We start from the raw sequence: 16422 nt of genomic DNA, 5'->3' as shown, positions 1-16422 counted from the left end.
CATAAGAACAGCCCCCACAGGCTCACATATTAGAACTTGAGAGGGATTAGAAGGTGTGGCCTTGTCAGAGGAAGTGTGTTACTGGGGATGGACTTTGCTGTTTCAAATTCAGTTCAGGCCCAGTGTCTCTCTCTTCCTGCTGCCTGTTAATCTGAATGTGGAATGCTCATCTTCCTCCCCAGGACCATGTCTGCCTGTATTCCTGTTGCCACAGTCATGGTGTCTCTTCACAACAATAGAATACTGAGCAAGTTACAAATAATCATCTAAGTAGAAAATACCAGCTTGGGCATCCACCGGAAGCACCAAGAGTGGATAGCATTCCTAACAGGTGGCCGCTGAAAGAGCACAGCACACCAGATCAACACAGAGCATTGTGCTTCTGCACACTGTAACTAATAACCAGAAAGTGACTTTTAAAAATATCTCTAGCCCCACCTTGGAGCACCGGACTGAGCTCCCAAGGTCCTGATGAGGAGCAGAAGGAGAGAGAACATGAGAAAGAAAGTCAGGACCGTGAGGGAACCTCCAGCTGGCGACAGATGGGGAAGGTGACTGAGCCCCACATTGGAGCACTGGACTGAGCTCCCAAGGTCCCGATGAGGAGCAGAAGGAGCGAGAACATGAGGGAGAAAGTCAGGAACGAGAGGGGTGCGTTCACTCATGGAGACGGTGGGACAGAACTAATGGGAGATCACCAACTCCAGTTGGAATGGGACTGATGGATCATGCGACCAAACCCGTCTCTCTGAGTGTGGCCAACAGCGGGGGCTGACTGAGAAGCAAAGGACAATGGCTCTGGGCTCTGATTCTTCTTCATGGACGGGCTCTGTGGGAGCCTTCTCAGCTTGGTCGATCACCTTCCTGGACCTGGGGGGAGTTGGGAGGACCTTGGTCTTAGCATAGAGTGGGGAACCCTGATGGCTCCTTGGCCTTGAGAGGGAGGGAGGGGAGGTATGGAGGGGAGGAGAGGGAAGGGGGAGAAGGAGGGGAGAGAAAGGGGAGAAGGTGGGGAGGGAGGGGGGAGGAGGAGGGAAGGAGATGGAAATTTTTAAATAAAAAAAAAAAAAAAAAAAAATATCTCTAATCTCTATAGGTAGAATTAAAATATGAATTTGACAAGAGATATCAATTTTACCTGCACTCACTGAATCCCAAGACACAAAGTCAAAACCAAAATAGTATTAAACATTAAAAATGTAAATGTAAATAAAAATACAAAGTAACTTTTGCTTAAAAGACAGAGGACCAAGGTATAAATCCAACTAACCGTTTATACGTTCTAAGTGCTAAAATCTGTAAACAATAATGAAAACTTAAACATCTATATGTGGGAGGGAAGGTTTATTATGTTCACGGATGAGGACAGTCACAGCAAACACAGCATGACTCTGCAAACTGACCTCTAGATGTGCACATGTCTCAAGTCTCAACAGAATTTTTTGTAAAGTTTCATCCTAAATTTCCTGTGTGAAACCACAGGAACCAAATTTTCAAAAGGAACAACAAAGTTGGTAAAATCACAGAAGCTTGCTTTATGGTCTACTTTGGAGCTCTAATAGAAAAGGGGTTACTTTCACAGGACGGTGATTAAGAGGAAATCAACAAACAAGAAGTCATATGCACGTCTAACTGATTTTCAATAAATCACAAAGATATTTCCATGGAGAAAGGATGGTGCTTTCAACAAATGAGCAGAAACAATTGCATACCACCATTAAAAACAACACTTTGACTCACACCTCACACTTGATTTTTTAAAATGTCAGTTTAACATAAATCAAAATTCTCTATATAAGCATAAAATTTTCAGGAAAAAAAACACTGGGAAAAAAATCTTTATAACCTAAAGTCATCTAGAGTTTTTAGATATGCTCTTATACCAAAAACCAGAACAATTAAAAAACTGTATTTGAGAAGTTTAACTTCAAAACATTGAGTTTGCTTTCCAGGGAAATATTGTAACAGGAATAAAAGGACAAACAGGGTGGGCAGGATAAAATATGCAATAAATTACACATCCAATGTAGGATCTACACTTAAATATATGAAGAATTCTTAAAACTGAATGGGAAAGAAATAATCAAATCAGAACATATATAAAGGCAGAAATGTCCTTTTACTTCTCGGCAGCCCCATCTCCACCAGAGACCAGCAATGCCTGGAGTGTCTGTGGGCTCTGATCCACAATCCTGTTCCTTAATGATTTTAGGGTGGCCTCTTTGAAGGGGCAAAGTAGCAATAAAAGAGCAGTAAGACCAAATTCTTTCTACTTAAGAGAATAGATTTTTCTGGCCTGGCCAGATCAGTTTCATGGCCAGGGACCAGCCACAGGCAAGAGGATCTGTCCCTAGGAAGGTAGGCTCACCTTAAACCCTGCCAAAATGATGGGTGGAATAATTATTCCTTTAATGTGATACTCTCCATCTCTACCCCAGCACAGTCTGTTCAAGAGCCAGAGACATACAGCTTTCAAAAGACGTGCCAGATTTTCTGAATTACTCAGAAAAAAACAGGAAAACTTAAATTCCTTTTGCCATCTACCTCTTTTCTAAGGATGGTTTCCCTAACACTTTCGGCTTTCCCTTCTCTCTTTCATTTTTCTCATCTTGACAGGGCTGAAATTTACAACTCACCTATCCGCAAGTGTTTTTCTTTGAAACTCTAATAAAACTGTCCTCAAGCGTAGAGAGGAGTGCACAAAAAATGTGGACACACTTGAAGATGACGCTCTAGCTTTTTTCTCTTTTTAATAAAATTACTAAAAATTGGCTGTGATTTCTCTTTGATAGCAATCATATATCTTCAAAGTAAGAATTTTAGGACTATAGTCATACTATTAGTAATTTCTAACATGGGTTATAAGTAAAAACTAAGCACATGAAATTAGGGGTATGAGCTTTCAAATTAAAGTCTGACACTAGCAAGCATATATTTAAATGACCGAAACAGAAGGAATTAAAGAACGCTTGTTGTTGGCCTTCAGGAATGCACTGAGGGAGAGATTTCATCATTTGCTGTGTGGAATGCACAGTGGACAGCCACTCTGGAAACAATTTCACAGTAACTAAATACATACTTACCATATGATCCAGCAACCCCACTCCTGAGTATTTACCCTAGCAAAATAAAAAAAAAATCAGATTTACTCAAAAGTATGTACATGAATGATTATCACAGTTTGATTCATAACTGCTAACACCAGAGACAATCTACTCATCTTTTTTTTTTTTTTTTTGCTGGAGAAATCATGATTCGTTTACAGAATGGAATACTACTGAGCAGTAAAAAGAACATAATAATCTATAGATTCATGCAATAAATAGATAAATATCATCAACAAGTTTGCTTAGTAAACAATATCAGTCTCTAGAGTACACGTTTTATGTTTCTATTTCTAAATCATTATTTTATAACATTATAAGTAAAAAATAAAGGAATGGAGAACAGATTAGTGACCCTCAGGAACAAAGCATGACTTAGAGGCATGCAGGGCAAGGGATTCCTCTGTATGAGCCTATACATGTATTTAATAAAAGAGTATATGCCAGGAGTAAATATACTTTAACATGTGACAATTAAGAAAAAAGGAATTATGTTTGATTGGAAAGAGGTTTAGTGGTTGAATACAGAACAGTGCCATGTCTCCCCAAAGAAGACAACCAATCATTGTTGAGTAGAGCAGTAATTCTACTCCACTGGCTGTAACTTCCCTTCTGACAGCAATCTCGTATCTTCAAACTTTAAGCATTTAAATAAAATATTAATATTAGTTCTAAGATATAAAATGTGAAAGCATCTCTAGCTTAAACAAAACTTCATTTAAAATGTCATGTGGCGGAAATGTAACATTCCTAACCAATTATTTCAAACTCTAACAAATATCATTAATAAGATCTTCACAATTAAAAAAAAAAGTAAAACCCTGGTGAGAATAACTGAAGATGACAAAGAATAGGTGGGAAGACATTGTGTTCACAGACTGGGGAGTGAGCAGGGAGAACGACTGTACTACCTGCATGGCAAGACATTGTGTTCACAGACTGGGGAGTGAGCCGGGAGAATGCCTGCAAACCTACAGTCAACTGCTACACCTCCAACTGACTTAGATAGAAATGGACTTCTTCACCAATATTATCGTAGCTTCACAGAATTTTACCATAAGTGATAATGCAAAAAAAAAACCTCATTTCTATAGCATATACTTTGCTATTACATTATACTATCATCTACACATATTCTAACTGGAATGTTGTTACTAGCAACAAGTCAAAATTGCAACAGATAATTCCTCTAATTATACTCTGTAACTAAAGAAGAAAATCCTGATAATCCAGCTGAAGTACTCACTGAAGTAATTTTATTTTATCGAGTTTATGGATAAGATCATAAGTTATAATGAGTTCACCTGACAAAAATACAAAGCAGGTTCAGCTTTGCATTAATGCTTAGGATATTGTTAATATAGTATACTCTAATAAGAACTAACATCCATTACTAATAAGTAATCAAGGTGATTGTCAAAAAAATTGTTTTACATGGAAATACACTGGCTTCCAAACTTTCAGACTCATAGCTTGTTCTCTGCTGAGTTTTTTGGCCTCCTCAGTAAGCAAATCTTATTGTCTCCTTTCATCCACACAACCATGAAAACACTGTAGGGGGCACACAAGTAGCTCAATAGGGAATCAAACTCTACTACAAAATGTCAGTCTGGTAAATTCCCCTCAGGTGTGTTTCGACATTCAGCACCTATTCATGTCTGGGCCACAGGAGCATGTGAATATAGTTTCTTGAATATTAAATCAGAATGAATGTGATGAAAAGTGAATGAAATATTACCAGGTTAGACTTGGAAGACATTTTTTTTTTTAGTAAGTCAGCCTGAAATAAAACCATAGCAAAACCAATCTAAACATGGGATAGATTTAAAGTACTACGACAAGTCATCCAATCTCATTATCATAAGGTGAGTGGCCCTCTAATGTATTAGCAGAATTAGGGAAAATTGCAAAAGGGGCTTTCTCTGAACCTACATGAAGCACAGGAGCCAAAGACAGGAGGGCTGCATAATTCCTAAAGTGCACATGCCATCTCAGAACTTAAAGCTGAGAATTTAGAATACAACTATTCAAATTTACCTCTGTTCTGCAAGCCCCAGGACTTACAATACTGTCTTTATTTTTGCTCAGCTCTGATTTTAAAGCACTGACCTGCTTCTGGAGCCATCTCTCATGCCTCCTCCGTTGCCTTCTTAGAGTCCTCAGCTTGCTCCTCTCTCTGCTATTCAGCCTGTGGTTAATGGTGCCCAAGGGGAAACTGGCCGAGCGCAGAAAGTCCAGAGGGGAGAGGTGTTCTTCTTGGTCTGAGGCATCCAGCACGCTCCTCCCCGATGAGGGCAGATCCATCAGGAATGTCAGGCTGTTAGCATTAGCATGATCAGAGTATAGGGAAGAAGCTTCTAGGCCACACTGAAATTCTCTTCCTCTTTGTGCCTGGGTCTCATGGGGAGCCACGGAAAGTCTGTGCAGCAGCAGATTAGGATCAAAACTGGGTGGGTTTTGAAAGGAACAGTCGCTTCTACTACACGGCAAAGCCAAGGCCGAGAGGTCAATGGGCTGTGTTTCATTTAGCCTGGGATAGGTAGTAGTCTTACTATGGGTTTCATATAAAGTGGGTAACAAAGGCAGCTTCTCATTGATGTTCAGGTCCAAACTCTGTGACTTTCTATGAGAAGCTCTGGAAGAGCGCCTGCCAGCCGCTCTCTGAGGAACAAAAGGCTGGTATTTTGGGTCCGGGGCTTTGAAGAGCAGTTTCTCATTCTTCATCTCAAAATATGTCGCTCGCACCTCCAGGCAGAGGGCTTCTGTTAGTCTTCCAAGGCCGTTATTGTTTCGGGTCATGTTGAAAAGCCTGTGGTTTCTGATTTTGGAGCCACCACCTGTCACCAGAGTCTCCTTATCACAACCTGCCTGGACTCCGGGATGAGACAAGTATTCGAGCGCTGGCCTCATTAGGTTGCCCGCCGGTGCTGGTTGGTGATCAGTCCGGCTCTTGCAGAGATGTACAGCTGCAAGCTGGCCACAGGAACATTTTGGAGTGCTGACAAAATTAAAGCCCCCTAAGCGGGCCCCACAGAAAGGACAATTCAGTTTCCCAACTGTCCACTGGGCCTACAGGTATTAAAGGAAATAAAGATAATGCTTTCATTGTCAAGTGACCAGAGAATGAGTTTAAAAGAAAAAAAAAAAAAGCGGATCACATGAGCATTTTCAGTTACTGAAAAGGCGAGCTTTCTGTTTTCTGATTAGTAGACAGAACAGCGAAGAACGGAAACAAGCTTTCCAGTAAACAGAGATAAGCAAGCAGCTACAAACTACTGGAATGATAGCATGTTGCAAATCGTGCCGAGTGAACAACCAAGAATTCCTAAAGAAAGTCCCTGAACAATAGGCTGAATAGAGATACAGTGTGAACTAGTGAAAAGGAAAATACTCCACGGAACCAGGAAGCCAATCAAGTCCACAGGGCTTCATTTGCAAGTGAAATCTCACAGAATGTGTCTGTTCTGATTCACTTCTTGCATGCCAAGCATGGGCTTGGGGGCTGGGGGTGGGGGGGATGGACGGACTTTATCAGCCAGCAGAGGAAAGAGCTCCCTGGCTTTCTGTGTACAGCCAGGAGGTGCTGATAGCCCAGCTCAGATGGTGGGTTTCCATACTCGGATTAGACATTAATGAACGGCTTTTCAAACTGTCAAGGAAGACAGTGGGGCCTCTGGAGGGTTCTAAGCTACCTTGTGAAGATCTGGACACTCAGGAGCAGGCCACCAGCAGGCTCCCAGGAAATCCTAATGTAAGCACGGGTTCAAGTTGAGAGCCACCACGTGCCACTTTCTAAATAAAAGCAGAAGCTGCTTGGTGGGGAAATTTAATTAAAGTTTTCCAAAGGTTAGATTATTTATACATTTCCAAGATAAGTATTTAACAATGTAAAATAAAATACCCCAAACACGCTATTAAGAAGAAGAGTTCTTTTTCTGACAATATTTCATTAAATAGCACTTATAGCGAACATTTCCATTTTCATCCACCCTGTAAAGGACACCGGGTGTTCAGCTTATTCTGTATGTGGTATAAATGATGGATGCACAAAGATAATTCTTTCACAGATATAACAGACACCAAGGATATACTACCTAGCAAAGGATAAAGTTTCCTGGATTTGTGGTGTTTAAGAAATTAATGAGAAAAAGCAAGCTAAATGTCCGTATGTTTGAATGGATGTGTGTATGACTATATATTTGTGTGCCATTATATGCTCATGTATATTTACCAGTGACATGTAACATGGTGTGCATGAGCCTGCATAATATAGGCATATAAAACAGAGGGGAGAGAAAGGCAGTGGGAAGATGGACAGTGGTGGGCAGCTGATTGGTTGCTAGGCAATGTCTCACTGAAAACAAAGAGCAATGGAAATGGGGGAACAAACCAGGTTAGTATCTGTGAGCATATTTAGAGACTAGAAATACCAGGTGCAAAGTCATACAGAAAAGCTGAAATGCTCCAGCAAGAGGAGAGAGGCCAGTGCAATCGAGACAAAGACCATCCATATGTGCTGAAACACCACGTCTAAGAAAAACAGAGCACAGAAGTATTTTGAAGGAACCAAGAAAGTTACCTTCTGTATTAGGCGGTTTATCCACTCCGGAAGGCTCTCTACATTCATGTGCCACAGACGACAAGTGCGTGGGGCGTCAACCGACTCATGTCTGTCCTGTTGTGGGAAACGGATATTAGCAATCATCACTGCAGAATCTCACAATTTCCATATTCAAGAAAAATGAAAAATACAACCCCGCTTTAACCAGAAATCAGATATGTGTATTGCCTTCTTTCCCTTGTTCTCATCAGCAAAAACAGGGGCCAAGTTTCTTCTTTTGCAGGAAATAACTACCTGTGACCCAAACATTGTCAGTGAATCCAGTGTCCCATTTTTATTTCTATGTGTGAGTAAATAGTGTTCTTTGTAGGAACTGCCCTCAACCTTCAATCTCTGATTTTTTTTTGTTTGTTTTTTTTTTGTTTTTGTTTTTTTGTTTTTTTGTTTTTCAAGACAGGGTTTCCCTGTAGTTTCTAGAGCCTGTCCTGGAACTAGCTCTTGTAGACCAGGCTGGCCTTGAACTCAGAGATCCGCCTGCCTCTGCATCCCAAGTGCTGGGATTAAAGGCGTGCGCCACCACCGCCCGGCTCAATCTCTGATTTTATTTGGATTCTTGCTGCTCATAAACGTGATGGACAGGAAGGGAAACAATGCAGAAGAATCTACATGCTGGAGAAACAGGAGGTCTGTGGCTTCCCTCCTGCCTTCTGTCCTGACACCATCAATCACTGGAAAAGATTCCCCGATTCTCTTTAAGGAGGCCAGGAGAAGAATCTCCATGGACAGGCCATGTGTTAAGCTCCCCCAGGCTGTAACCACAAAAACATATCCTCTGTACAAGGATCAACAAAAATTTAACCAGAGGTCTAAAGCAGCCATGTAGAGTGTATAAATAATTGAGACACAATGGCTTCCCATCCTCTCAGAGAAACGGTGGCAGAGCAGGGTGAAGACCTGTGTCTTGATTAGGTATGTGACCTCAGACCAGTAAATGTGTATCTCTGAACTTCAGCTTCTCTCCTATAAATTCCTGCTAGGTGACCGGAAGGGATCCAAGGCCTCTCCTGGGAATACATCTCACTCTGTGAAAGCTCAGGAAGGTGTTGGCTGAGAGGAACACAGAAAGGACAGGCTCCCACCCAACACCACTTCTCAGGGTCAGAGTTGGCACTGAATAGTTCCACAGGTAGCAAATCACAGTGCTTTCTCTCCTAGATTTTCCGTGCAGTGACATAACTGTCACTCTGGTCAGGTTAACACAATAACAAACAAGGAGTGCCTACCCACCTACTAACTGAATCACAGCGATATGTGAAAGCAGTGGAGTTGACCGTCTCAAAGTGTATTTTATTAAAGTCATCTACCTTAGGGTGTGACTCGGAAGCAAGATCACCCAGGATAATTTATGTGTAATTTCCCAAGCTGAACCCTCCGCGACCCTACAACTACTTTTCTCTTCTGACATTAGATCTTAGTAGGTTTAGACAAAACACTGCATTGTGGTTTTCTTTATAAACTGGTAAGATCTATAAGAAAGACAGCTCAATTTAATTTCCTTCAGGCAAACAAATGAAACAATGACCTGAAAATGTAAATTAGAAAGGGAAAGTGACATGAGGCATTGCTCAGTGTTGGAGCACATGTCACTATCTTTAATGCTGTACACAACAGTTGTTCATGTCCTACCAACTATAATCAGTAGTAATCCCTGACCAAAGCATTCACAGACAGGAAGAGCACGTGGTTCTGGTGGCCTGTTACACACTTCAGGGAGTGCACTGTTACACAGTACAGGGAGTGTGCTGTTACACACTTCAGGGAGTGCACTGTGTAGATGTGTTCTATCCGCACCCCTGCAAGCGAGACAGTGAGTAGATGTGTTCTAGCTGCACCCCTGCAAACAAGACTGTGTTTTATCTGGGAGAAAGATGGACAATAAATACTGTTTGGTAAAAACTAAAGAAATGGTTGCAGAATGCCATGTATCTTATGATAGGGATGGTTACATAAATATGCATTGGTTAGACTGACAGAAATATTCATTTCAGTACAAAAACTACACTCTAGTAAAAACTGATCAAAACAAGCAAAAACGGTAAAATTATTCTAAAAGAATAGTGATCAAAACATTTGTAAGATGGGTGTGGTAGCTTGTGCCTGTAATCCCAGAATTCAGGTGGCAAAAGAAGCAGTACTGAGCTAAGATTAGCCTGGTTCCCAAGAAGACTTAATAAAATTTACATCAATTACTTGATTAAATTTAAAAATAATTTGTTCTCTATCTTCCTTGTTAGACAAAATTAAGCTCACCACTTTGGAGTTAACTATAAATAATTCTGATAGCAAAAAGTAGCTGCTTTTTTAACATGTACATTGGGGAATAAGGAAATATTATTTTCCAGGTGAAAATATATAATAATGAACAAAAATTTCTCAGTTTTAAAGAAATATTTGGAGAAATCAGGTTCTCTTGAGGATTCTGTCAAAACTACATTCGAGGCCAAACCTGTAAACAAATTTGCCAGTGGATCCGGGGACCAGGGTAGAAGAGTATTCACTTTGGTGCAGGTCTATACATGGATGAGCACATGCCAGACAATACAGATCTTTTCAGTAGTGCCCATTAGGGGCCTAACTACCCTTCTGAAACCTTTAGATTTTAAAATTAAAATCTGACAGAAATTTCAGATAATTAAAGCAGGTTTCAGTAGAAGAAAGGAAAATGCTTAGGACCTGGATACTGTATTTCCGAGCTTCTAAAATTTTAAGAGGTAACATTTTGTTTCCTCTTTAAGACACCAGATCTCTGGACTAGAGAGATGGCTCATCAGTGACCAGTAGGTATAGTGCTTGGGTTTGTCTCCTAACATCCATGTTGGACAGCGTACAACTTCCTGTAACTCCAGTTCCAGGGGAGTTGACAGCTTTTAGCCTCAGTGGGCATGCACATTCACATGCATGCACTAGCACTCAGACACATACATACCTATAATTTTTTTTTTAATTTAAACACTGCTTGGACATTAGCTCTAACTTCTTATTGGCTAACTCTTACATTTGGTTTAACTAATATCCATTAATCTGTGTATCGCCACGTGGCTGTGGCTTACCAGCAAGATTCTAAACAGCGACCATCTGAGGTGGAGGAGCCATAGCTTCTGTGACTCTGCCCTTCTTCCTCCTAGCATTCAGTTCTGTTTTCTCCGCCTGCCTAAGTTCTGCTCTATCAAATACATACCTATAATTAAAAAAATAAAATCCTTCTAGAGTTACTCCATCTCTGTGTTGTTTTATATAATAGGACAAAATAGAGCAAAGCTAAAAACTGACACCAGACAAGCATGATGCAACTATTAACACACATAACCTAGAAATGGGTAGAGGCTGGAATGGTTTTTGAAGGGCATGCTGGGAGTAGTCTGGACTGCCATGAGTGAACTGGAAGAGAAGAAAGGAGCTGCAGGGAGGTCCAGCTCCTATTAGGGTTAAGCAGAGGCAATCATACATGGGTAGAAATGTAGGTCTAGGGAAGATTCTGATGAGGTCTCAGGCTGAAATGAGGAACAAGGAGTAAAGGTTATTGGAAAGATTATTTTTGTAATTTGGGCATGCTGGTAAAACCCAGAGCTGAGGAGTCTGAGGCAGGAGGATAGCACTTGAGGCTAAAATAGCTTCAGAGTGAGCCTGTCTTTTAAAAAATTAAAATCCAAACAAGGACGAACCAAAGCTCTCCTTGAAAATAAAAAATGCCAAAGAATTTGAGTGACCTGAGTCTGGCTTTAGGGAAGACAGAATGCAAGTGTGGCAAACTGGGATATTTTACAGGAAAAAAAAAAGTATGTAAGCAGCAAAGCATTGAAGATGCTGCAAGGCTTCTTCCAACTGCACACGGTAATAGGCAATAATGCAGTAGAAGGGAAATGACAGACAGGCAAGGAATCTCTAACTGGAAGGGCCCAGGGTAAGTCTGAACATTAGCCCTCCTACCCAGCGTCTTTGATTGCCTGACACTTGCCCTATATTCCCAGCCACAGTGAGAACAGTTGGTTAAAAATTAAGACAAGGCCCCAGGTATGTCAAGAGCCATGCTAACGTAACCACAGACTTGCATAAACAAGCTTCTACGAATCCCCTGTACAATCACCTTGTTGTTACCACAAGTTATAAATTCCTGGAGGACTTAACCCCAAATTGTACAAATTCTTTTTCTTATATCACCCCTGACCCTTCCCTTACCCACATACACTTGTGGTTTTGCTTAAGAAGGACCTATTCCCTCTTCTCGGGGTCACAGTGTCTGATCTGGAACCTGCCTGTGACCCCAACTTCTTAGAAGTTCTGGCACCCTGTGGTGATGAAATAAAGTTGCCTGTATGCTGTGGGGTAATCCCTCTGTATGTGTGAATATGTATTCCTCTCATTGATTAATAAAGAGGCTGCTTTGGTCTAAAACAAGGCAGAATAAGGCCAGGTGGAAATCAAACTGAAAATACAGAGAGGAGAAGGAAGATGCAAGGCAGCTACCAGGGAAGCAAGACATGCTAGAGAACAGGAAAAGCTTCAAAGCCTCATGGAAAAATGTAGATTAGAAATAGGTTAATTTAAGTTGAATAGCTATTTAGTAATAAGCCTGAGGTCAAACATTCTGTAATTAATATAAATTTTTGTGTGATTATTTGGGATCGAGAGGCTGGGACAAAAGAAAAATTCCACCTCTGTTTACACTTCTAACTTTGGTGGCCTTGTCCTCAATATCTGTATAACTCCCAGACCCAAGAGGTGAGACTAAGAGACCTTTTCTAAGGAAAGTGATATGGATAGACAGAAAATGGGCTTTCCTCCTCAGCGCACAGTGAGAGGATGATGCTGAAGGCAGTTCAGAGTTTTAAAAATAAGCTAGGTGGTATAGGAGGGTCTTCTATCTATCTGTTGTTTCATTGGTTAATTAATAAAGAAAACTGCTTGGCCTGATAGGTCAGAACATAGGTGGGTGGAGTAGACAGAACAGAATGCTGGGAAGAAGGCAATGAGGCAGACATCTTGAAGCTCTGGCCCAAGATGGATGCAGGCTAGAATCTTCCCGGTAAGCCACCACCTCGTGGTACTACACACATTAGCAGAAATGGGTTAATCAAGATGTGAGAGTTAGCCAGTAAGAGGCTAAAGCTAATGGGCCAGGCAGTGTTTAAATGAATACAATTCGTGTGTTGTTATTTCGGGTGTAAAGCTAGCCATGCAGGAGCTGGGCTGGACGAAAAGCAGCCCTGCTCGCCTTATCACTACAGCTAGGCCTTTGCAGACAAGGTATCCAGAAAGGTCGCTCAAATATCAAGGCTTCTGCTGTATTCAAGTCTTTGCTTCCTGCATTCTGGGGTAAGGGCTCCAGTGGGCCCTTGTGCAGCCCAGGTCTGTAAGGTATAAGCTGTAAACTTTGGTGGTATTTGTATACTCAGAAACCAAAAGCTATGCAGCAAGGCTTTCTCCACCTAGATCCCAAAGGATATAGCAAAGAACTTGGCATGGGAAACGAATCTTTGTAGACTGAATCTATGGGAGTTAGGCCAATCTTGAGACCACAGACACAAATATGGAATGCTGTTAGCACAGAACTCCAGGAGAGCTGCAGACAGGAAGGCTCCAATCCCTAAGAGCTGGTGTACTAGTAAAACCCACGCAAGTCCCACCAGGGGTCCAGAGGTTTCTGTATCTATCCCTGCAGGCATGGAGTCACTCAGACAAGCAATCAGAGCAGGACTGCAGGTTTCTGGATCCTTCCCTGCAAGGAAAGGTGTCCAAGAAGGTGGTGCTTCCCCTGTAAAATGCAGCACCCTTCGCCCCACTGGATTCCATACCTACTTGGGACCAGCTGTCTGGTTTTCTCCTTTTCAAAAGAGACTACCTTTCCTATGCCTGGCTGGCCATTGTTTCAGAAGCTCAGAGTTTATTCTGATCTCACAGGCTCCCATCTGGAGGAGCTTGTCTCATTTACATCTGATTTACATGAAACTGATTTACATGAGACTGGACTTTACAAGAGAAAGTGGAGCTGGAAGCCTGAGGACTTTGCAGTTAGCAGGAAGGAATGACTGTACTTTATGTTTGAAAAGAGCATGGATTGAGGTGCGCACAAAAACCACTGAGGCTCCTATGTGGACCCTTGGCATTCAGCAGTTGGTGCTTTTGGGGGCGTCCCCGGAAACTTCAGGAGGAACATCAAGAAGAGGTAGGTCCTGAGGTCATGACTTTTTGAAGGTTCCAGTTGGTTCTCTTCTCTGTCTCCTGTCTGCTATGATATGAGGAGTATTTGCTGAACACTCCTGTTTGCCTGTTACATTGTGCTGCCTCACTCCAGGCCCAGAACAGTGACCATGGAATGAACCCTCTTAAATGATAAGTAAGCAACTCTTTGCTCCAATGATTAGAATGTTTCAAAAACAACCAAGAATTCAGCTACAAAAGAGCAAAACCTATAAAGCAATGAAATTAGGACCACCGAGAACTAATCTGAACTGTGTTGACCTCAGATGTAGGATAGAGAGAAGTTATCTGTAAATACTATGCCATTGTACATGCGGACAGGAGCTCCTGGGGAACACAGTATCTATGTAAGATCCTGTAGCCAACTTCTCACAGATGGCAAAGATGACAGAGAAGAAAATTTCGGAGGATGGAAAGAGCTGATCCAGCCCCCTTCAAAGACAAGAGTGTTGAGACCTAATGGAGCTGGCAAAGTTCTCTGAGATGACAGCCCATAAGGTTTGCAGAACTGCAGTCTAGAACGGCAGCCCTTCCACACCAGGCTCGTAGGTCACAAGCTAAAAGAACTACGGGCCGAAAGCCCTGTAGGTTCTTTCAAATATCACAAGAAAACACATCTTGAATTTTATTGAGGAAGCACTTCAAGTCACAATGGGTCCCTACTTTCTCATTCAAAAGCAAGCAAACTACATAAAAATAAGAAAACACATCTGAATAATTTTCCTGACACTTAAAACATAACACAATTATTATAATTTTTTCTACCCCCTGGAAAAAAATTCTAGCATTGTTTACTCACTGTTAATTCTAGGACTTCAAACTTTAATCTAAGAAATCTATGGTTGTTACTTTCTACAGCCCTTGAGTAGCAACTTCCAGCAAGTTCTAGAGAAAATACAAGTGGCACTCAAGAAAATAATGTTGGTGAAGATCAGGAGTCTGCTGAAGGGCTATCCCAAATACATTATTATTTTCTAAATAACTTATTCTCTGCATATATAGTCTCCAAATCCATAGATCCAATGAACCAGGAAATTAAAAAAAAATCAGAAAAATGTATCACCATTACAGTAATTTCTATCTGGAAATGTCATAAGATGACTGCTTACATAGTTTAAATCATATCAAATATTAAAAGCAGCCCAGAGACAATTTAAAGCATGCACAAAGCTGCACAAGGTTATATGCAAACATTAGTTATGGGCCGTGAACATCTGTACATTTTGGACCTTGTATAGGGTCCAGAAACTAATCTTTAAGAGATATTAAAGACGACTGTCATTTTATTTTCTACGTATCCCCAAAACTGAAGTATAATCTTATTTTGTTCATGCTGGAAATTCTTAATCCAAATGCTGAAGTAGTGGTCTTTCTTTCTGTAGGTCCTTGGTGCAGATCTCACTGAGTGGTAAACTTCACGGAATGACGTAGGAGTCATGACACCCTGAGATCATGTGACGGTGACTGACATACAGAGGACATGTCTACCTGCTTGGCACCACCAGCATGCAACTTTCCAATATTCAGTGTAATCTTGATGAACTCCAGTCACTCTGGCTTGCAAGTGTTTTTTTTTTCCTTTGAAGATTGCCAAAATGTACGCGGCTAACAGCACACATGCTTTCGTTTTTCTGTACTGTTGGAAAGTCTTTATTTAAAATTGAAATTATTAACATCAGTATTGCTTCACTAGATCAAGTTGTAATCTGTTTATAAAAGATTCTGGGAAATGACTTGAAATCACACAATAAAGCCAACACCAAAGTTTTCCTTAAATACTTTGCCTTTGAAACAAAATGAAAGTATAGAGAACAGAGGCTTTGGAGAATGGGGTCAACTTTGTAAGACATCAGGGATCTTGAGCTCTTCCCATCAGAAGGTGACACTTGCACAGATTAGCACAACTAATCAATCATAAGAGCCTCCTACAGATGAAGCAAATTAGATAAGGTCATCTTTCCATTATAGAACCCAGAATCTGCCCTGACTTTTCAAGATTGTTTACAGATTAGCCAAAAGGATAAAATGAAAGAAGGAACAAATAAAAAAAATTCCACACTGGTAGAAAGACAAACAGATTATTGACTTTAAAGTGTGGGTCACATACACTTGGTAAGGAGACGTACTGACATGTCAGAAGCTTTGCTGCGAAGCTCTCGTGTATGTCCTTTCAGTACACAGATTTCATTATTTCATCCACTCTTATAAACTGACAACAATATTCGTCACAAGATATTGATCATAATCCTCAGTTCCTCCATGAGCAAATACCAAAACAGTAGCTGTACGCAGGTGAAGCCTCTTGGTACACGTTCTTATGACTTTTACATACCAGAAAATGCTTACATTATGCTCACAATGCCCCAGGAACTGCTTTAAGCGTTTTTCCATGTTATAGCTAAGAATGCTAAAACAAGGAAAATTAAGCAGCTTTCCAGCAACTTGTCAAGGTCACATACTACTAATAATGCAAGGATTTCCAGCCAGTTAGTTCAGCTT

General features: G+C 41.0%; 1 protein-coding gene across 2 annotated transcripts in view; it reads right to left on the bottom strand.

Moving 5' to 3' along the window:
- Rnf180 (ring finger protein 180) overlaps positions 1–16422 on the bottom strand; it is a 144099-nt gene that overhangs the window by 118288 nt on the left and 9389 nt on the right. For both annotated transcript variants that reach the window (XM_038324239.1, XM_038324237.1), the window contains 3 exons: positions 7684–7779; positions 5214–6173; positions 3084–3119 (listed from right to left, as the gene is read on the bottom strand). In XM_038324239.1, coding sequence (XP_038180167.1) covers positions 3084–3119; positions 5214–6173; positions 7684–7779 — 1092 coding nt within the window. The remainder of the gene's footprint in view (positions 1–3083; positions 3120–5213; positions 6174–7683; positions 7780–16422) is intronic.

This window comes from Arvicola amphibius, chromosome 3 (genome assembly GCF_903992535.2).
Source record: "Arvicola amphibius chromosome 3, mArvAmp1.2, whole genome shotgun sequence".
NCBI lineage: Eukaryota > Metazoa > Chordata > Mammalia > Rodentia > Cricetidae > Arvicola > Arvicola amphibius.
The sequence above is the reverse complement of the archived record's forward strand: the minus strand, read 5'-3'. Positions and strand labels throughout refer to the sequence as shown.